Here is a 22,834-nt window from a genome sequence, read left to right as displayed (position 1 = left end):
ATAGAAAATATATATACAGGGTGATTACTTAATTCCCTTTGCCGCATTTTACTGGCATACCGTTGTTTCTAGAGGCGTACTGCCAATTTGAAAAAGTATTCAAATAACGTGTAGAACTCAGATGTACTGTATGTCATTCATATTTCATGGGGTTGAATAGTTATCAAAATAAAAAACTTAACTTTTTATACGGGCACCCTGTTCTCAAAAACCTATATGTAATTAGAAAGTTGTTGTTGCCTTGTCTCATCTGAGGCCAACAAAAAACTTTCACTTTTTTTTTAGTGCAATATTCGGAGAGATATTTGAATTAAAAATTCGGAGGGAAGTTGGGAAAAAACAGCATAAATCAGGGAAAGAAGCGTTGTCCGTCAGTTTTTATGCTGTTTTTTAACTTTCCTCCGCTTTTTGAATTCAAATATGTCATTGAATGTTGCACTTGGAAACGTAGAATTTTTTTTTTTTTTTTTTTTTTTTTTGACCTCAGGAGAGACAGGGCAAATGACTTTCTTACTGTGTTTTTGAGGACAGGGCGTTCCTTATAAAAAGTTTTTTTTTTATTTTAATAACTAAACAACCCCTTTGCATCATGACTGACGCATCTGAGTTCTATATATATATATATATATATATACACGTTATTTGGATAATTTGTTTCTAATCGGAAGTATGCCTCTAGGATCAACGGTTCGTCAGTAAAATGGCGCAAAGGGAATTAAGTACAATTCAGTGTGGGTCTGTGAGATTCAACCCGTGCACTGGAGGGTTAACATCCGGGCCGCCATTTCAACTTTTTCCACGGGGGGAGCAAACTTTTTCCGGGGGGGACAAAGAACATGTACTCAATGTATGTATTGAGTGTTTGCCGCTGTGGTGGTCGAGTGGTTATAGTGCCGGACTCGTGATGCGAGGTTCCGGGTTCGAACCCCACAGTGGTGGTCGGCTGAAGTTGGTTTTCTGTGGTTCCCAACTTCAAGGCGCAAATGCGAGCCGATCTCCCCGTTAAAAAGTCTCGCCACAGAGAGCAACAGTCCTACAACGGTAAATCATTCAACCATAACACTTCACTCATAGTTAGTAAAACTGGGGGCAGATGACAGCACTACACATAACAAGCGTTACACAGAAACAAACTATACGTCAGGTTGCATTACACGCACATTCCCGCATTTACCGATTCGTTGGGAGGGGTGCCGCGGGGGGGGTGCGTGTGGGGTGTAGCAGTAGTAGGTAGGGGCTCGGGGGATCCATGATGTTCTTAAGTCAGCCACCTCGTTGGGCAATTTGCCTGTTGTGGCGTTGTATTTGTATTTGTATATATATGTATATACCATTTTTAGTGTATTTTCAATAGCCAGGAGGAGTCGTTGCCCCCGACCCCCCTAAATGACGGGCCTGGTTAACATGCGAAATCATTTTTACCATACCGTCCTGCTTCAGCTTTTGTCATCCTTCAAAAAAATTTACACAGTCGCTAAACAATAATCTGCTTCTCCCAATTGGCTGCAGCTAATTATATCATCACTAATAAAAATTGTAGAAGTTTATTTTAAAAAAAGTATATTTTTTAGCCTAAAAACAAATGCCTTTTGAATTAAAACTCAAGAGTACTCACAAATAATACAACTATGTAAATAAAAATTATCATATAGTGAATAAAAATATTATTCTCGCTGCTTCGAACTTCGTAGATTTCAACCCTTAATTATTATATAAATTATTCTATAACCGAAACTAGTATTGGAATTTGTCATTTTGATGGGAAATTTTTTCATTTATCAGAGTCATGCGTGTAGAGGTAATATTTCGGGAAATATTTCACTTCATTTAATATTATATATTTTCCGTTATTCACTAAGATTCTGACGTACACTTCTCAAAGAAACGTGTAATACGTACAGTACACGATAGTGTCCAAATTTTTGATTCCTCAATTATTTTCATATTTATGTTACAAAATAACTTTACGACTATGCAAATTATATGTACTATACGTACAAAAAAAAATTATAAAGCATTTGGATTCAGCTTCAAGATCATTTTCTCGAGTTTTTCTGAATGAACATTTTTTTCTGTCTTAGGCTTCGGTTTCGTTACCTTTGAAAGTGAGGACGTCGTTGACAAAGTATGTGAGATTCACTTCCATGAGATCAACAGTAAGATGGTGAGTTACGCTTATATTTTTATGTGTGTGTGTGTGTGTTAATGATCTTCACCATTGAACCTTTTGCATTCATAAACCACTCGTCGAATATTCCAGTCTGTGTCAAGGACGTGGGCCCATACGTGAAAGTATTGCAATACCGTAACACGGGATACTTTTCACCCTTTTTTAGTCTTATTAAGTAAAAACTCATGCTCTAGTCATAGCAAATATGTAACGTGATTTTTTAAAATTATGTTGATACATTACAAGATAATGTGAGAACAAGTCTGTTGCGCCATAGAAAGCCATCACATTTTTAATTTTTATGAATTTCTTAAAATTGGTGCAAAATAATCAATAGGAGTGGGTTACTTTGCACCACTTAATATAATGATTATTTCTAAAGAAGACAATACTTTGCAGCACTATCGACCACTTTAAATTTATTGTGTTACCACATAGCAATACGGGAAACTGATAGGAAATGGAATTTTTTTCGTCTTGAATGGAAGAAATGATCAAAATTCACAAAAGTGCAACTCATCTCATTTTTAGCACGTAAAAAAAGCAACTAATATGAATGAAAATTAGTTATATATCAAAAAACTAGAGACAAGCAATATTCATTTTGAACGTAATAGATAAATACTGAGCTGAATCAAGCCAAAAAATAAGTAAAAAAACTACTTTGGGGGTTGCTTTACATGAGGGGGTGGTTACTTTTGGGTGGTGCAAAGTAGCACCAGTTTTGCTAGGAACATAACCATCAAATTACCATTAAGCATGTAATGATAAATAATCAGTGAATTACAACATTATAGGTATAATTTAAAAGACAATTAGAGTTTTTACATGTAAATAAACAACCTTTACTTTGTAATTAAGTCGTTTTTTTGACAGCAAAATGCAACTTTTTCTTGACAAAAATTTGAGGTGAAATTAACAAGCACAGATATGTTTAGCAAACGATATCTAAAATAGCGGATGCATCACTTACCCAAATACATACATGAGTTGACCAATGATGTCGCCTGTCGGAAAAATCAAAACCATTTGGAAATTTCATTAGAATGACCGCTAGGCAACGATACATCTTTTTTCAGGATTAGTGCAGTTACCCCGGATTACAGTACATTATTCTGTTTCACTCCTGTGCTGTTTCCCCCGTCCACACAAATTGATTACTATAAGCATGGGATGGTCATTATGTTATTGCTCATCAGTGTATATTGTATCATGTGAACTTCGCCGTATTTTTACAAAAATATTGGTAGGAATGACATGCAGTCAAATTTTTCTCAGTCTCTTGAAATACGTATATATTATTATAAAAGATCACCACATACATATATACTGTTGATTGCTTTGAATATTTCTGAACAACTTCAAAAACTCGAACAAGTATCAAGCTGTAATCAGGCTAAGGATACGTACCATTTTGAACCGAATGTGTTTTGAACGTTAAAAAAATACAGGGTATCATGAACTGAACAAGAAGCACGTCACATATCCAGGAAAAAAGTAATATGGATACACATATCCAGAAAAAATTCGTACATCCAATTAGAGTGGGTCTTCTTAACCTTCTATGGTTCATCCCCATAAAAAGTATTGAATTTTGTTTTTAGAAAATATATAGATGTAAATGGTGCAGTATGGAAACAATACATCACACAGCAATTTAATTAATTAAAGGGAATTTTTTTTATCATAGAAGGGAACAGAATTATCATAAAAGATAATTTTTTTTTCTGAAATGATAAACTGATTCCAAACTTTTGTAATAATACTCTGTATTTTTCATCTTAACCCTTTCTAAGTCTGTCTAAAGGGTCATCAAGTCTAAATTCATCAATTTTTAAATGTCCATGGTAAGCTGTTTTACCACCTCTCATTAATAACTTCAGAAGCAACAAAAAAAATTAATTTATCAAAATAATTTAAAAATTAATTAATTTAAAGGGTTAAAGAAGGAATTCCATTTGCTGAAAGAATACTTTCAGGATATAATAAGAAGAATTGAAAACAATAAAAGGATATGTTACGTAGATATCATAGAGTAAATATTCTATGTTCGTCTAATTGGGCTTAATGTTTTTAATTGATTCCGAATCACCTTCGTTTAGTTAGCGTTTATGGACAATAACGAGATGAACAATATCCTAGACGCATCCTAGACTTGTGGGTCATTTGCGAATCAAGTTCAGACCTTTACCCATTAGAAACCTTTTCGAAAATTGGAGCACAATATCTTGATGGCCGCCTTTACACAAATGGGCTACATAATCATTTGAAACAGATTTTTCGTTGCCGCAGATCTGTAAATTGACGCGTTGCTTTTCTCGAACACACGCTCATTTCATGTTAAACTTTCCTCAATTATCAGAAAATATCTGCAAAATACGCTTCAAAATAGTCTCTGTATCTCTTACTTCCATTAAGAAAAGTGGTATCACTAGTCCCATTGAATGCAAAAGTTTTCCAGATCATGGCATTTGTTTCACCGTCCTGTGTTTGCGGAAGATAGTGCGAGGTTTGCGTCTGGAAAAATCATGTCGAAATCAGTTTTAAACATCTGAAACGCTTAATAGAATATTCTTTCATCAGTGAAAATGGTTTTTAAAATGCTTATCGTATGACACAATGCATATGAGATCTAGCTCATAATAACTGAGCTTGTATATGGTGAATGTTTGCATAATAAACTCGTTTTGTGGACTATGGTATTGCATTTTTCTAAGATTGCGCTGGTGAAATGTATTTTTGATGTTATGTTTCAGGAATTAAATTCGGTATTTTGTGATAAACATGAACACAGAATGGCAAAATTATTTCTTGTTTATTATTATTATCATTTGTCGTTCAGATAGTTTCTCCGCAATAAAATCACCATTTCTGGATAGAACCTTCTAAATATCTCCTTTAAAGTTTTCAAGAAAGCACTCAACTCATCCATTTAACATCTAAACTAGCAAGAATTTTTTTTTCATTTGACTAACTATAAAAGTGAAAGAGGTGTCGTTCACTGATTTTTACGAAAGTGGTATCGTTAGAAAGGTCTTGTCGGAGGCAGTAAAAAAGTCTGTAAAAACGACCCGTCAGAGTTTCACCGTTTTCGAGATATACAGGGTGCATAGCTAACTAATCATACCGCAAATTACAGGCGAACCGATGATCCTAGGGTAAATAATACTTCCAATTACAAAAGCTATCGAAATAACATATAAACCTCAGATATGACATTCATATTGCATGAGGTTGTATAGTTATTTTAAAAAAAAGAAAAAAAAAAGAACTTAATATACGGAAACCCTGTTCTCAAAAACCCAATTAGAAAGCCACTGCCCTGTTTCTCCTACGGCCAACAAAAAAATGTTTCTAAGTGAGATATTTTAATTCAAAAATTGGAAAAGAGTTGGGAAGGAACGGCATAAACGAGAGAAAGAAGCGTTGTACGTTAGTTTATGCTGTTCGTGTATTCATGTGTTTCAGTGAATATTTTATTTGGAAACGTGGAATTTTTTTGTTGACCTCAGGAGAGATAGGGCAAATAACTTTCTTATTGGGTTTTTGAGGACAGTGTGTCAGTATAAAAAGTTCATTTTTTATTTTAATTACTATGCAACCCCTTGCAACGTGAATGATGTATATCCGAGTTCTGCACGTTATTTGGATACTTTTTCTAATTGGAAGTGTGCCTCTAAAGATCAATGGTTCGCCATGAAATTGCTTCAAGGGGAATTAAGTAATCATCCTGTTTTTATGCATGATCGATGTGTGAATGTGATAAAGATAACGCCCGTTCAATTCAATACATTTCTGTACACATAGGCATGCATGTTGCCCTTCTCTTACGCATACTTAATAAATATGTATCTTTTATAATTTCCCTTCCAGGTAGAATGTAAGAAGGCTCAACCCAAGGAAGTAATGATGCCTAACAGCACAGCACGTGGTAGGCTAATAGCTTTGTGCTCTTTTCGTTGCTTTGTGATATTAATATTTAATTTGCAAAAGATATGTGCATATATAATTTGATATGTATGTACATATACTCATAAAACTAAACAATACACTTTTTTATACTTACACCATACATACAGGGTGTCTCAAAAATAACAGGCGTGTTTGAAAATGAATTTAAAAACGGAAAGTAATAGGAATGTGCGCTATTTGCTGCATTGTTTTTGGGAAAACAGTGTATATTCAGTCAGACAAAATTTCGAAATTAGTCAGAAAGTTCGGCAAAAGGTGGTGCTGCTGTGGTACACAACTCGTAAATACCCATGCAAACGTCTCAACCGGAATGACCTCATATGCAGCAGAGATGTATTGCTCCAGTTCCGCAGTCGTTGGGGTATTATGGGCGTATTTTCTACACCTGGTCTTCCTGATGTCCCCACTAAAACAAACCACGGAGGGGGTTAAAACTAACGAATATTGCAATCAATCCACACATACAAACACACGTTACCTCCCACACGCATTTTATACTCCAAAGCAATTGTAAATCCAGGGCGATGTGTCGAGAGGGGCACTTCATTGGGCGGGTTTGGAGGATCGTCCCGTATTTTACAGGACAGACCGTTTCTTCCCATATTACCGGTGGATACTATCGACCGACCGCCCAATAATTACACACGTGATTTCTTGTGAAAAACTAATATAGAGAAAATAGTTTCAGTTCGTGGATTTGACCAATTATTATGAAGTTATTATAACGCATTAAAAATTGATAACGTCACTTCCGAATCCTGCCAAATTCACCGAACATGCACCAAGCGTATAACTTGACGTTTTTAAACTGTTAGGAATGCTATAACCCTGAGAGTAAAATCAAGAAAGAGCTAAAGCCCTGCAAACCAGTTTTTTTTCTTGTCCTTTCCCTCAAAAAATTTGACTGAAGGAAAGAAAATTACCGCATTTTGGCAAAAAAAGTGTTGATTTTGGGAAAACAATTTTTCTAATAGATCTCGTTTGGCTAACACTTTACATATCTGGTGATAAATCTGCCAATATAATGGGTGAAGGTAACACGTAATAACAAGATTAACATCACTCTTCACGAAGAAGAAAAAGCGCCAGTCGTGAAAGAAAATTACTGAGCTTGGCTTCTATAACGGGATTGAATATTTCAGTTTATTTTCAATTAGCGGCGACCCGTTGGCATGGGGAAAATTTTCTTTTTCAGTTGGGTGTTTGGTGCGAACTGACCATTAGAAAACTGACGCATCACAAAATTTCGAAATCTTATAACTCCCTCAATATTCGTCCGATCTTAAAACGGAAAACATTTTTCTATATTAGTTTTCACAAAGAATCATGTGTGTAATTACTGGGCGATCGATAGTATTCACCATGTATATTGTGCAACGAAATACGATGTGTGTCATATTTGATAGACGGGTTCAAATTCGGCCGTTGGCCAAGGGAAATCCATACCCCGACAAGATGATTATTTGTGCCGAAAACAGAGAAGCATTGATCTCTGAATTTCGAAATGACAAGTTTGGCAGTATCGGCTTAACGTATGGGCCCACCCGGGCACGGTCCGGGGGCCGCAAGTACATGAGGGGCCTCGTGATAAAGAGATTTGGTACTATGATTTTCGCGAGAAAGTGTAGAAATTTATAAGCAGGTACTTCAGCTCATTAGGCGCCCCAGAATATCACTTTGCCCGAGGGCCCCATGGTGCTGTTAAGACGGCCGTGCAGATTGGTGGCATTCTACGTTGTACCACACTGGCACTTCTTCAAACTGAACCGCCGACATTCTGGTTAAAGAAGGTAGCTCATGTAATAAAAATACATGCATCGCGCAAATCTTGTTCCTTGAAATCTTATGGACGTACGGGAGTACCAGGTAAATGGTGCGCATGCATCTTTCACATCTATAGGTAGGTAGTCTGCCTGAATCCATGCAAAGCTGGTCCACCCAATACCATACTAGAGATATATCTCATGATAGAAATAGTGTCTAGTGTAGTGTTGGTCCATCCTATCTTTGTACCATCATGTATTTACTCATTCTGAATCACTGCCGCAGCTGGAGTGGGCAGATGGGTCTGGTGCTCCGGACACCGGACCAGTGGAGGCGCAAATTTCACCCTTTAACCCATACATGCTCAGGCAAAATGTGGCCCTCGGAGTCATCTGATGTTGCCCCCGATCTCAAATAAAATATTGTAAAAACGAACTAAACGGCATATTTATAGATCTTTTAAGTCACCCCCTGCAGTTCCGTATCACCCAATCACCCAAAGGGCCTTACTTACTTACTTACTAAACACGACCAGACTTTGTCTCTTGCGCAATTGAAGCATTGCCCCGGAGAGCGTGGCCGTGGGAAAATATTTATTTATTCTCTCAATTTACAAATAGCATTAATACTTAAGTGGCCTGCGACAGGGCCGTAACTAGGATTTTTGCCGCCCCCAAAACTTAAAATTCGATAATTTTATAACGGTGTTCTTTGTTCCCATCTAAAACTGCCACCTCCTAAATTCTCTGCCCCCTCTAGTTCCGGCCCTGGCCTGCGGCACATGTTCAGGTCACTTAAGTGACCCGCAAAATATTCACAGATAGGCACACCCTTGTGTAGGGCCGTCTTAAGAGCATCATGGCCAAGTGATTTTTCTTAAGGCTCCGACTGGAAAATTCTCAAAAAATTCAACTGCTTCTTGTTTTTCTGAGACCTCTCTTCTCTTAAGGCCCTCAGGCCGTGCCCGGATGGGCCCATGCGTTAAGACGGCACTGCCCTTATGTGAATCGCGGCACAGTTCCTGAGAACGAAACTGCCCGTGACAAACTTTCAGATCACTCAAGTGACCCGCTGAACAGTTTCAGATCGCTTGAGTGGCCTATGGCACATTTCCAGATTACTTAAGTGGCCCCTGGCACGTTAGCAAACCAATGGAGCAGCCTGCGCTCTCAAAAAGTTTGAGCACCCTTGCTTTGACCTCTCCTAAAATATTATAAGGGAGCGCCAAAATTCGTGCTTGCCCAGCGGACCAGGCATCTAGATGCGGTCCTGTTCCAAATAGTCATTTTTATCCACGCGACTGAATTTTTGTACGTTTTCTATCCCAATAATAAATCTACTCTCGAAGTCTGCCGGTGCGTGAATCAATGCCTTGAGAGTCTATTCGACCCGTGCGCAGGGGTGGCTTAAGCGAGGGCGCAAGGGGTGTGGTGCACCCGGGAAGCATATTGTTTGGGGCGGCAGCTTTGACTTTTTCTTTAGACTCCCAATTTTTTTTAAAATTCCTAGGCTTGTGAGCATTCCTCGACGACGGAGATGTTGCAAAAACTTGTGGGAACAGACAAAAAAGACCTGGGACCGTAAGTAATACCAGAAACAATAATGCACTTTATCAGGGCAACACCATCTATAGTAGATACTTTACTGTAGCGGGTGTTGATCGGAAGCGATTCGAGACAAAATCTCTACCCGTGCGAGACCTATTTTTGGCACCCCCTGTCTATCTCCTCCACAATTTTTCCCACCATTTCCTAACAAAGAAAAAACTTAAATTTTTTTTTCGCTGTTTCACCTTGGATTTGACACCCCCTTCGGAGCGGACAGGAATTTTTTTTCCCAAATTATATTTTTAGGTTGTTGTAACCTTTTTACCCGAGATTTGGTGCCCCTCCTGAGCGACACTTCGTGAGCCCAAGAGCCGCCCTTCTGTTCCACCACAAGAAGTATGTCCGCGTTTTTGTGCCCCCACCTAGTAATTTTCCCCGTGGGCCAAATAAAGGCAAAGAAAGAATTCGGTTTCTCACTTGTTACGTCCATTCAGCACCAGAAACTTGCCTCTGAAATAAATTTCTTAATAAAAATCACCTTGTTATACAGGATGAGCAAAAAGTCCGTAAACACTTTAAAAATTCGTAAAAACCGTAAAAATAAACGAAATAAAAAAACGGTATGCAGGGTCACGGGAATTTTTTTAAGACAGGAAACCTGAACTAACATTCTCCCTAACGTTTCGCGGATCCTTCAAAAGATCTGGAAATGTGTCCGGGCCGCTCAAGTGTTCTAGAAATGTGTTGCGGTCCGCTCAAGTGTTCTAGAAATGTGTTGCGGTCCGCTCAAGTGCTCTAGAAATGTGTTGCGGTCCACTTAAGTGCTCTAGAGATGTGAAGCGAGCCTCTTAAGTGCTCTGGAACTCTGCCACGTGTCACTCAAATTTAATTATGCGGCATAATTAAATCCGTAATTATGCCGCAGATCACTCAAGTGATCTTGGAATCAAGGACGTAGCGAGGGGGACTTGGGGGTCTGTTCCTTTCCCGAAATGTGAGAAAATGACGAAGAAAGGGAAAAAGATGGCCAAATCTATTGTTCTATCACTTTGGTTCCCCCCCCCCCTTCGAACGAAATTTCTGGAGACGGGCCTGCTGGGAATGTGCCGCGGGAAACTTGAGTGAGCCGCTGTGGTGGTCGAGTGGTTATAATGCCGGACTCGTGATGCGAGGATCCGGGTTCGAACCCCACAGTGGTGGTCGGCTGAAGTTGGTTTTCTGTGGTTCCCAACTTCAAGGCGCAAATGCGAGCCGATCTCCCCGTTAAAAAGTCTCGCCACAGAGAGCAACAGTCCTACAACGATAAATCGTTCAATCATAACACTTCACTCATAGTTAGTAAAACTGGGGGCAGATGACAGCACTACACATAACAAGCATTACACAGAAACAAACTTTACGTCAGGTTGCACTACACGTACACGCACATTCCCGCATGTACCGATTCGTTGGGGGGTTCCGCGGGGGGGGGGGGTGCATGTGTGGTGTAGCAGTAGTAGGTAGGGGCTCGGGGATCCATGATGTTCTTAAGTCAGCCACCTCGTTGGGCAATTTGCCTGTTGTGGCGTTGTATTTGTATTGTATTGTATTGATGTAGAACTGCACTGCGGGCTGCTTAAGTGCTCCAAAAATGTGCCACATGTCACATAAGGGATATCTAATGTGCCACGGACCGCTTAAGTGTTCTGTAAATGTGCCGCTGGACACTCATGTGATCTGTGAATGTGCCGCTTAGGCTTAGCTCATTTTTACAAAATTAGGTTTGAGGTGGCGGGCCACATCAGATAACCCCAAAAGCTAGGGTGACTGTACGTCCCGCATTTTCCAGGACAATCCTTAGTTTTTCTGGCCGTCCCGACTTTTTTGCAAAAATGTCCCGGTTTTCCCCGTTTTTTGAACAGTTTACTTGTATGCTTGAATTTGTTATTTATTTATTATTTGTTATTACATCGAAAATGTAGACACTGGTAATTTTCATAACTCAATAACTAAGTTGACTAATTGACATTATTTCTAGTGATATACACAGTCAAACCCTGTTGTAGCGCCTCCTGATTTAGCGCCACAATTTTCAGTGAACAAATCTTCCATATACAGGGATTACGCACGTTAATTCGTGATTCGATATAGTGCCAGAAATCTGCAAGACAAATGGTGGCATTACATCGGGGTTCGACTGTATTTGTATTTTCTCTGAATATTGCACATATTGACAACTCTTGAGACTTCAATTGTCAAAAGTGAAGGATTTTGAAATATTTAGTGGTATTTCTCTACATACATAAGCCATACAGAGTAGAATGCTTATTAACATTTTTTTTTTTGTGTCAGAAGCCTGCTGCTTTTCACATTTGACATTCAGCTGTGAATAAGTTAATTCATTCAACAGATTTTACTCAACATCTTGTGCGTTGAGAGTAACATTGAGTTAACATTTTTTAGGTAAATCGTAGACATGGCCTGCTAATTTACCCGAAAATACTTTTTTTATTACGTATTTTGCGGAATAAGCACATTCAGATCACTAAGTGAAGCTATAAACAAATATTTGAAAATGTTCTGGTAACAGTAGGCTGACCATATTTCCTCGAGAGAAATACGGAAATTGGGATTCCAAATACGGTACAGCGCCAATTATTGCCAAAAATGACGCCAAAAGTAAACAAAGGTGCCAAATATCGCTGAAGTTACACAATGGCGGGAAATGAAGCATTACTGCAAATTGCAGTGGATTAAAATAAGTTCAAAAAAATAAAACGTTCACCAAGGCAAATGTGGGAGATTAATAGGCTGACCATATTTCGTCTAGAGAAATACGGGAAATTATGATTCCAAATATGGGAAAATACGGGTCATCGCCAATTAATTACGCTAAAAACGACGCTAAAAGTGAACAATTTGCCAAATATTGCTGAAATTACGAAAAATCGCAGTGGCGATAAACGAAGCATTACTGCAAATTGCAGTGGATTAAAATTGAATTCCACGAAATAAAACGTTCACCAAGACAAATGTGGGAGATTAATGTTCTTATTTATAGTTTTTGATGATCATAATATTATATATGAGTTGAAAAATAATTTCAATCTTTGACTTCAATAGGGAGTAAAAATTCGAGTAGGCTTCGTATAAAAAACGGGAAAAACCGGGACACTTTTCCAAAAAGTCAGGACGGCCAGAAAAACAAAAAACCTTGAGTGTTCCGGGAAATACGGGATGTCACACTAGGTAGCCGTCTTTCCCCTCCCCACCCCCCTCATTTGTGGGAAACAGGTTGAGTGTGTGTGGGGGGGGGGGGATGGAACACATCAATTTGAATCGATTAATGAGAAAAAAAAATATTCGGAATTTTTGAATCACCACAAACAAACTTATTCTGGAAATCTTTTCAAACTTGGGGATTGAAAATAGCTAATTTTTTTTTTTTTTTTGTAGTATTTTAGAAAACTTTGGTTAGTTTTGTGTGCCTTAATTGGCAATTTCGCCGTAATTTCGCGATGTCCCGTACTTGCAAACCAAATTTCCCGTATTTTTCTCGATACAATATGGTCACCCTAGCGAGAGCCATATTTGGCCCACTGGTCAAGGGTTTAGCATATGCAGGGTGATTCAGAAAAGATGGGGGGAAATTTTAAGAGGTGGTAGTACATACAAAAACAAGCAATTTCCATCAAAGAATGCATGGTCTAACGCTTACCGTACATTCGTGCTGCTTCTGTGGTACTTCCGTTTGCAGCTCCGCAAATGAAATGCATGTCTGCTTTTTCAGTATTACTAAAGTGCGCCATTATCCCGTACGTTACAACTGTTAGAACGGTTGCAAGCTAGAATAACTTCACAGGGCTGGCGTCCACGCCTTTTATTCACTACGACGCAGATTTGCATACGGTTTCTTCTTCTTCCCCAGGTTACATTTGCACGCTTCTTTTTCTCCCGATAAATTTCAACATGAATGCCGTTTGTGGAGCAGCCGTTTCCAAACGCGCTAGCACGTTTGCGTTTCATGTTAGACCATGCATTCTTCGATGGCAATTGTTTGAATTGGTGTGTACTATGGTACTATCACCTCAAAGTTTTTCCCATCTTTTCTGAATCACCCTGTATGGCTCGGAAGATGGGTCGCAATGAGTTTCTTTAAGAGAAATTTCGAGTTCTTAGCCTTCAAATAGCATTGCAATTAACAGAAACTGATTATAATAGTATATATAAAGGTATTTTCTTCAGAAATTTTAAATTTTTTAAAATATTTTTTGCATAAAAAAAATTTGATCGTTCGGGGGCGTGCCTCAACTCCCGTGTACGTCTCCGATCTCGCCGTGCGTTAGAAGGTGGGTGGCCAGAGCTGACAAAGGGAGGAAGGGGTCAAAAATGGCTGAAAATCTGCTGACGTAATACTTTAACGGCCCCTTGGTCGCTCACTCAGTTAATAATATGGCCACTCACTTGGTCATTCATATGGTCACTCACTCATACAGTCAATCACTTGGTCACTCACATAGTCTGTTACCCATACAGTCACTCAAACAGCGCAGGCGAAATGTCAGGTGTGAAATTTCCGGGTGCAAAATGTAACGAAACGTTCCAGGGGCAAAATTTCTGGATTCTATTGACACATGGGTATTTCTCCAGGGCCTCATGAAGTCAAAGTCTGGTCCTGAAAGCAAGTCCTATTCATTCCATGCACGCTCGGAAATATTATCTGCTATCAACAAAATAATAATGTGTCCTCACAATGATAGCTCCGTGATGCCAACCGATCGTGCAAGCGGATGCTCCCGCAAATGGTACACCATAACCGCTCTTTTTAAGCGATAAAGCTAGATGCGTGCACTATGAACGTATTCTAAGGCCAATTCGACCACCAGAATGGTTAGGATCCCACACCAGGATTTCTCACATGTCCTTTTTTTACCAAGTTGCTGCAGCAAGGATTTTTAAATCTGGTTTTATCAACTACCAATTATAAGGAGACACGGAGGCGCACTAAAATCTTGATTCTGCAGCGGGGTGTCTGGTTTTGGATCCCTCACCCCCAGGCTGCGATTTTCGTGGTTTCTTGCAGTAAAATATAACCACGATCCCCACACACGAAAGAAAAAAAAAGATTAATCTCCCCCACGAAAAATATATATGCTTAAGAGAAAATGTCCTCATACCATCCCCAAACAAAATTATTAATTCTGAAAAAATTTTTAGACTTGAAAATGCAGTGGAACTTCGGTTAACGAGCAATTCGCATAACGAGCAAAAGTTTTGAACAAATTTTGACTCGGTTAACGAGTGATTCTTCGCATTACGAGCAAAAATTTGCGCTTTTTTATTTATTTTCACGGTATGACAACGGAGCTGATGGTTTTTGCTTTCGCCCACACACGTGTTATGGAATTGTGGGTAATATTCTCCCCTACGGTCTCCGGTAAGCGTGCCTCAGTCGGAAAATTAACACACGTGTGAGTGTGAATATTTACGATACGAAACTAGCTGTAGCATAGCAGCGATGCGTATGTGAAGTTTTTTTTTAAATCTTGCTTGGGAAAAAAACTGTGGGTTGATTGCATTATTGAACGTGATTTTGAGGGGGGGGGGGCTAGCTCATGAACAAGAGCCACTACTTGTGGAAGAGATTTTGTGCTTGGGGAAGACCATGGACTGGAGGTGCATGAGGATGGCATTCAAGAACTAGTGGTGAAAAATATCTAGAAGTTGACGGTAGATGAAGTTATGGATAGATAAGATATTTTCCCTAACGAACTCCAGTCGACCACCGATAGACCGCGCCTTCACTTCCAACCCATCTCACTAATGGCAGTAAATTGCAATATAGCGATATGGCCAGAGTTGGTGTTTGGTGAAGTAGTAGCAAGTGTTTATGGACGGTATCTTGTCTGAGGAAGAGAGAAGTAAGGAGAAGTCCTTCACACATAAAATGAGGTTATAGAGATGTGTAGAATGTGGGAATCTGTGCAAAACTCTGTGGAAAAGAACCACCCAAATAAATCTGTAGCAATGTGCAATCTCTCCAACGAACACTGAAATTTACCATTTCCGAGAAATTCTAAAAAAGAGGCAAAAGCAAGTGTCATTATGGTTGTTTTATTTCATTATGTATAATTATTAATGTGTTTAGTTATTGATTGAATGCCGTTTTTTTAGTCATTTTTATTTGAATGACTAATTGTGGAACGAATTATACGAGTTTACATTATTTCCTATGGGGAAGTTTGATTCGCATGACGAGCTATTCAGATAACGAGCACGTTGGCGGAACGAATTAAGCTCGTTAACCGAAGTTCCGCTGTACTTTAAAAAAAAAACTGATTTAAGATACTCAACTCCATAATCTAATTGTGCTGCAAGTGAAATTGTACTAAATATATTTTTTCTAAATGAAAAAAATAAGGGAAAGTGTCCGAAATCCATCCCCTGCCCTAAATTTGTCCCTCTCTCTAATTTACATGTTCGGAGCTGCTGTCTTACGAGAGTGACAGGAAACTCTTCAGAACCATTCAGTTGACTACTTGCAGTGACAAAGTTGCTTTGCTCTCTTCATTTACGCTTCAATTTTTCACAAATAGTTTTTTTTTTAACCTTGTTACAGCGCGAAAGCAAAATCGACTTTCAACAGTTATGTTTATGCCTTATGGTAAGTTTTTTGGCAGTTAGCGAATGATAATTATAGATCACTACTTGAATATTGCGTTGTATAGTCGTCATAGTTGTGAAGCTGTAGTTATTTAGTCAGGAGCAGTCACAATTTTTTTTATAACTGAATTCCTAAATCCGTCCCCTCTGAATGTCTTAAATCAGTCCTGGGGATGGATTTAAGACACTCATAATGTACTTTTGTGATATTTTTTTTTTTCCTGACAATTTAGACTCATTTTGATTCGTGTTCCACGACTTTTCCTCCGTGACAGATATATGAACCAAGAGACATCAAAAAATTTCCAGTCATCTAACCTTAACATCTTCCAGAGCTAGGGCCTCATTCTTGGTGCAGGAAGTCCCCATAAAACATTTCTAAAATGCCCCAAAAGAAATGGTGGAAGAGCGTGAGGAGAAACAATTCTAATCAAAGGTCAAGAAAAGTCTCATCTTTGAATTATCAATCGCTAACTGATGAAAAACTTACAGTAAGATCATGGGTGGAGATATGCCCCCTCCCAGCGTCAATGGTGCAGCCGACTGATAAAATGTATATTCATATATATTAATTGACATCATCCCTAGCCTTTCAAGTATATTTCTGCTTATGCGTAAAGCGTAAATCATCATCAACAACCATTTTCAATCCACTGCTGGATGAAGGTTTCCTCTAAATTTTTCCATTTTGCTCTGTCTGATGCATTAGCCATCCAGTTCACTCCAGCCACTTTTCTGATCTCGTAGATCGATCTTGCGTGGGGACGCCTTCTCAGACGTTCAACAATACCGTTGTTGTGGTGTCCTTATTAGGAATGACTAAAAGAACTAAATTGATAAGAACATACAACGCCACCTAGTGTTGTGTAAGGGGAACTAGACAATTCCACCCCGGACATCAAGTAGATAAGATGTCTATATGTTCTGCTCCTTCCGCTTTAAATTCTTCCTATCTATATATGTATGTAATCTATCTAAGTCTAACGTAATAATAAATGCTCATCAAAATAAATACCCATGTGTTATCCAGTCGGCTCATAAAAGTGTTAAAGAAACACATCAAGTAGCGACGAGGCCCATCTTAAAAGTTGGATAGAGTATTTACTCTAAGACTGCAAAAGGTAGGAGAAAAAGTTTTTCATAAATCTCTGACGATGGAAAATTTAGTTGAAGAGTTAATAAGACAGAATCAAGCGCTCTAATGGAAGCTGTCAAAGAGCAATGAGGCTCAACGTCAACAAACCACAAAGTGACGGTTTCGTTTGATAAATACGATGAAGCTTCAGAGCCTTTCGATTCGTTTATAAAACGTTTCGAGGCGTTTTTAGACATTCAAAATGTCCCAGAAGAAAAACGTGCTAAAGTCTTAATTTTTCGAGCATTTCTGCAAAACTCTACAACTTGTTGAAAAATTGTTTGTCTCTAGACAATCCATTGGAGAAAGAATTAGCCATTTTAAAAAAAGGTTTTGAAGAACCATTTGAATCCTAAAGCACTGATTATACCGAGTAGGCACATGTTTATACACAGAAAGCAGAACGAAGGCGAAAGCATCAGTTCGTATATAGCCGAATTGCGACATCTCGCAATCGCGTGCGACTATAAACAAGAGATATTGAACACCATGCTTCGGGATGTTTTCGTTAGTGGGCTTTGAGATAGAGCGATCCTCGATCGTTTATTTGAGGAGGACGACATCGAGCTAGACAAAACAATAAAGATCGCGCTGGCGATGGAGAAAGCTGTTCAGGGAGCGAATGAGGCTATCGGGAAGCCGGCAGAACTGAAGGTAGTGAAAGCGGGGAAGAGGAAAACGAAACCACCCACGCAAAACAGAAACTACTCTGCCGCGGCTGTCAAAATATCCGCAGTGTATACGATGCACAGGGACAAATCACGATAAAGACTCCTGCAGATTTATTGCTAGCAAATGTCGCTTCTGTAAAAAAATCTGACATACAGTATATAAAAAGCCTGCTATGCGGCAAAGAAGACTCAATCGACACCTAACAAACAGAAACAGATTTCAGTTGAGGAAAACGAAAATTATGTTTCGATGTTTAGGTTAGAGACGGTATTGAGTGAAGAGCCAAAAAAGCCTCCGATGATGGTTACTGTCAACGTAGACAATAAACCAGTGAGTATGGTTATAGTAAGTTGATACGGGTGGAAAAGTATCAGTAATGAGCTTACAGAGATTCAGAAAAATCTCGAAGAAAGAAGTTCAACCTACGAATTTAGTATTCCGGACATACAATGGAGAAAAAATTGTCCCAGCGGGATATGTCACTGTGAAAGTGGAATACGGAAAGAAAAAGTTGCACTTGAACTTATACTTGGTGAGAGAAAATTTAGACACGAATTTTGGCCGTGAGTGGCTATACAAAATCAATCTAGATTGGAACTTTCTTAAGGCTGTGAGGACCACTAATGACATGGATCTGAAAAAAATTGTTGGATGATTATAAAGAGATTTTCGACAACAAATTAGGTGAGATAAATAACCATGAAGTGGAACTAATGCTAAAACCACACGTTACCCCAGAGTTTCGTAGAGCGAGAACTGTGCCTTTCGCATTAAAAGACCGGGTTGAAGAAGAAATAGACCGGCTTGAAAGAGAAGGCATTATCGAGCGAGTTGAAACTTCAGATTGGGCTACACCAGTTGTTCCCGTGGTGAAACCAGACGGATCCATAAGGTTGTGTGCAGATTATTCGGTCACATTAAATCCTAAGCTAGAGGTGCCTCAGCATCCCTTACCAACGTTTGAGGAAATATCCTCATGTTTAAATGGGGATAAACAATTTTCAAAATTGGATTTTAGTGCACATTTGCAAATGAAAGTGCACCAATACGGCCTAAATGCAGCTCCAGCAATATGGCAGAGGTACATTGATGGGTTATTCCAAGAAATGGATGGTGTAAAAGTTTTTATGGATGACGCCAGAGTGACCGGAACAAATGACGAGTCACATCTCAGGGCTTAATAATTTTTTCAAAAATGTCAGGAGCATGGGCTGAAGTTAAATTTGAAAAAGAGCACATTTTTTCAAAAAGAAATAAATTTCTTAGGTCACACACCGCCTGGCAGTCGAGTGGTTAGGTAACTAGCTTCTCACTGTGCAGGTATGAGTTCGAATCCTGGTTCGGGCATGGATGTTTACTAACACTGACAAATTCCCTGGACGGATCATGCTGATCCCTTGGGAATACGTGAGGATCACGTTATTATTAAAAAAAACAAAAAACATTGATGAACATCAATTGACCTAAAGATTTAGGTCATAATTGATGCAAATGGCCTAAGTGAAACAAATGAGAAAACCGAAACCCATAATAAAAAGTTTTCTGGGCGTGGTGAATTTTTACGGGAAATTTTGTTCAAATCTGGCAACCATTGCCTATCCTCTCAATGAGCTGACAAACAGGACGTTCCGTGGTGTTGGTCTAAAAAGTGTGAGGCTGCATTCAAAAAGATCAAAAAGGAAATTTGCTGAAAGCGAATCTTGATGCACTATGATCCTAAACTACCTCTTACCCTTGCTTCGGATGCTTCTCCAGTGGGAATAGGAACAGTTCTATCACATGTCTTACCTGATGGAACAGAAAAGACCAATTGCCTTCGCTTCTCGTAAGCTTACGAAAACGGAACAGAGATACTCCAAGATTAACAAAGAAGCTTTGGTAATTATATGCGAAGTAAAGAAATTTATGCTTTATTTGAAAGGTAGCGATATTCAGCTCGACGAAAGGTCTACCAGTATTGACGGCTACTCGACTTCTGTATTATGTCTTGATCTTACAAGCATATTAGTTCAATATCATCTATCGTAACACACAGAACCATGGTAATGCAGATTGTCTTTCCCGATTACCTTTAAAGTCGGAAGACTTAGTTGTCAAAGATGACATAGAACTCTTCCAGTTGAACAAATCGAAACACTACCACTGAAAGCTCAACATTTAGCAAGAGATACAAAATGATGAAGAGTTGGGTCCATTGCTGAGGAAAATGAAATTCGGTGAACCTTTAGGACGGAAGGAAGCCGAGTACACCTTGCAGGACGGATGTGTTATGCATGGCCAAAGAATTTTTATTCCGAAGAAATTTAGAAATCAAATTCTTAATGAACTCCGTCAAGGTCATCTGGGCATTGTGAAAATGAAAGCAATTGCTCAATCCAACGTCTACTGGAGGGACATTGATAGCGACATAGAAAAAGCTGCTAAAAACTGTCCAGATCAAACTTTCATCAACTCCTGTCGCTGCAGACTCCGAGGTACAGATCCGCGGCTGTCAAAATATCCGCCGTGTATACGATGCACAGGGACAAATCACGATAAAGACTCCTGCAGATTTATTGCTAGCAAATGTCGCTTCTGTAAAAAAATCTGACATATGTAATTTGCACGACCCCGTAACTTTTCAAAGTTCGCTGGCACAGCATTCGGTATTACAACAGCGGTCGTAGCCATTAAGACTTTTTTAGGTTTAGATAGCGCACCGGGATAATTTAGGCTTTGTTCGTTGTTGTCCATCACGATATTGCCACGATCAACTTCTATTAGACTATTAGAAGCTTAAATTATTGGGCTCCTGGGCCCATAACCTCACAAAATAAAGAATGCACGGCATGGAATTCATACTTGATTATTTTTAAGACATGACTTTAGCAAGTACAGAAACAAAATAACGCTCACATGGTGTTTGATTATAATAGTAATAATAATCATGGCAAGTGTTGCGACACAGTAAAAAGTAATACTGAAATCATGAAATCAATATATTCAGAAAATCTTTGCTTTTCCTTAATCCAAACGAATCGTTGCACTTGTTTTGTCATATACAGGTATTTTCCTGATGATATTGATGTAAGTCTTCTCTACCCCAATTACATCTAAATTACATCTACTGGCAAATTCTTCTCCTGCTTCTTTAATAATGTCTATTGAAATCCCATCTTCACCTGGGCATTGCCCTTTTTTCATACATCTTATAGCCTTGTAGACTTCAGCACAGGTGCTACTTGTACAAATTCTGTTTCATTTTCTATTCTTCCTGCTCCCTTTCCTCTGTCCCAATCCTGTTCTTCATGTTTGTATAGAGCAGCGGTTCTCAATCTTTTTTGACTCGCGGAGCCCTTTTTAGTAAAAAAATTCGATGGCGGAGCCCCGTATAGGCCCATTTTTTTAATTATTCATTAAAGTTACTGATTTATTTTTACTATTTAAAAATATTTATAACTATTTTTTAAATTTTACTGGTTTTTTTTTAATTTCCTCGAGTGGCCGCGGAGCCCCTGGAGAGTGCACAAGGAGCCCCAAGGGCTCCGCGGAGCACCGGTTGAGAACCACTGGTATAGAGTATTATAAAATTCCTCACAACAATACTAATGATTTCATTTCCGTCATTTGTGATGGTTCCATCTTTCCTTTTTAGTGCGAAAATTTCCTTTCTCCCAACACAGTTTTCGTTTTGCTGATTTTAAGCTCCTATTATCTTCCAGAGCTTTCTATACAATATCGCAATTACACTTTCTGACATCTGTCATCCGCTTTCATACTGTCTTACAAAGTTCTGCATATTCCAATTTTGATTTGGGGTCATTCTTCTTAATCTGAAATTCTCTCCAGTCTTTCATCAGTTTCTTTGTTTCTTCTGTTATTTTTTTAACCGGTTTGATTTCTTTTTCTCCAGCAACTTCTTTTGCTACTTCTTTTAGGGTACTGGTTAAAGTTCTGTTCATCATGGTGACATCTTGTCCATCTTCAGTGGTGTTATATAGCAAATCAAATCGGTTCTTCAGTTCTAATTGGAATTTATATCGATGTTCTTGAAGCTTTGCCATATAAGTTTCGCTCTTTCCATTCCAGTGTTAAGCATTATTCTGCATCTCATTACTTGATGATCACTTCTTGTATTGAATTTCTTGAGAACACTACAGTCTTGGATCATATGCTTCTTATTAGATAGGATGTAGTCAATCTGACTTGTTGTTCCAGTTGGGCTTCTCCAGGTCCACTTTAAAGCATAAATATAACGGTTCGAAGTTGATTTCGTACTGCAACACTTTATAACAAAAACTATTTTTGAAAAATTAAAGCATAAATGAAGATAGCAAAATACCTTTGTCACTGCAAGTAATCCATTGAATGGTTCCGAAGAGTTTCCTTTCACTCTCGTAAGATAGCAGCTCTGTACATGCAAATTAGAGAAGAGACGGATTTTGGGACTTTCCCTTATTTAACGGGAGATATTAACCTGCAGTCAGCCATAGCCTACCATGCAACCAGCATCATGGTGCTAGCTCAGAAAAGCTTTGGCACGAAGAAAAGAACCTCCGTAAAAGGACAAGGATCAAATTGGAAACCCTTTTTCTCCCCAGGTCCAGAACCACTTCAGTGTCATCGTCCCCCAATTTTCCTGGTCACGGCCCCAGACTCTGTGATTGTGTACGGCAAGTTTTGTTGGTTCAGTGTTTTTCTAGTGGACAACGTGTCGTCACACAAGCAGTGCCATCGGCTCACCCGGGGCCTAAAGAAAATGAGATCTGAGTAAAATTTTTGAAATTAAACATGTCTTCTCACCAGGAGGTAAGGGATTCAGAAAAATCACTTTACTTGAGGATCCAATGCTCTAATGCAGGGCCACAATTAGAGGAAGGGGGCAGGTGGGTCTGATGCCATGGGTGCGGGACCAAAGGGGGGCTTAAATTTCACCTTTCAACATCACGAGGG

The 22,834-nt window shown here is 38.9% G+C and overlaps 1 protein-coding gene across 1 annotated transcript in view; it reads left to right on the top strand.

Annotated features, from left to right (window-relative positions):
- Positions 1 to 22,834, top strand: part of LOC149074161 (RNA-binding protein Musashi homolog Rbp6-like) — a 409,321-nt gene that overhangs the window by 261,039 nt on the left and 125,448 nt on the right. Inside the window, exons 8-9 of the mRNA XM_089246590.1 lie at positions 2,082 to 2,164; positions 6,044 to 6,101. Coding sequence (XP_089102716.1) covers positions 2,082 to 2,164; positions 6,044 to 6,101 — 141 coding nt within the window. The remainder of the gene's footprint in view (positions 1 to 2,081; positions 2,165 to 6,043; positions 6,102 to 22,834) is intronic.

Source organism: Pholcus phalangioides, unplaced genomic scaffold (genome assembly GCF_987345545.1).
Source record: "Pholcus phalangioides strain wild (caught in Gottingen) unplaced genomic scaffold, Ppha-v1.0 ptg000017l_1, whole genome shotgun sequence".
Taxonomy (NCBI): domain Eukaryota; kingdom Metazoa; phylum Arthropoda; class Arachnida; order Araneae; family Pholcidae; genus Pholcus; species Pholcus phalangioides.
The sequence above is the reverse complement of the archived record's forward strand: the minus strand, read 5'-3'. Positions and strand labels throughout refer to the sequence as shown.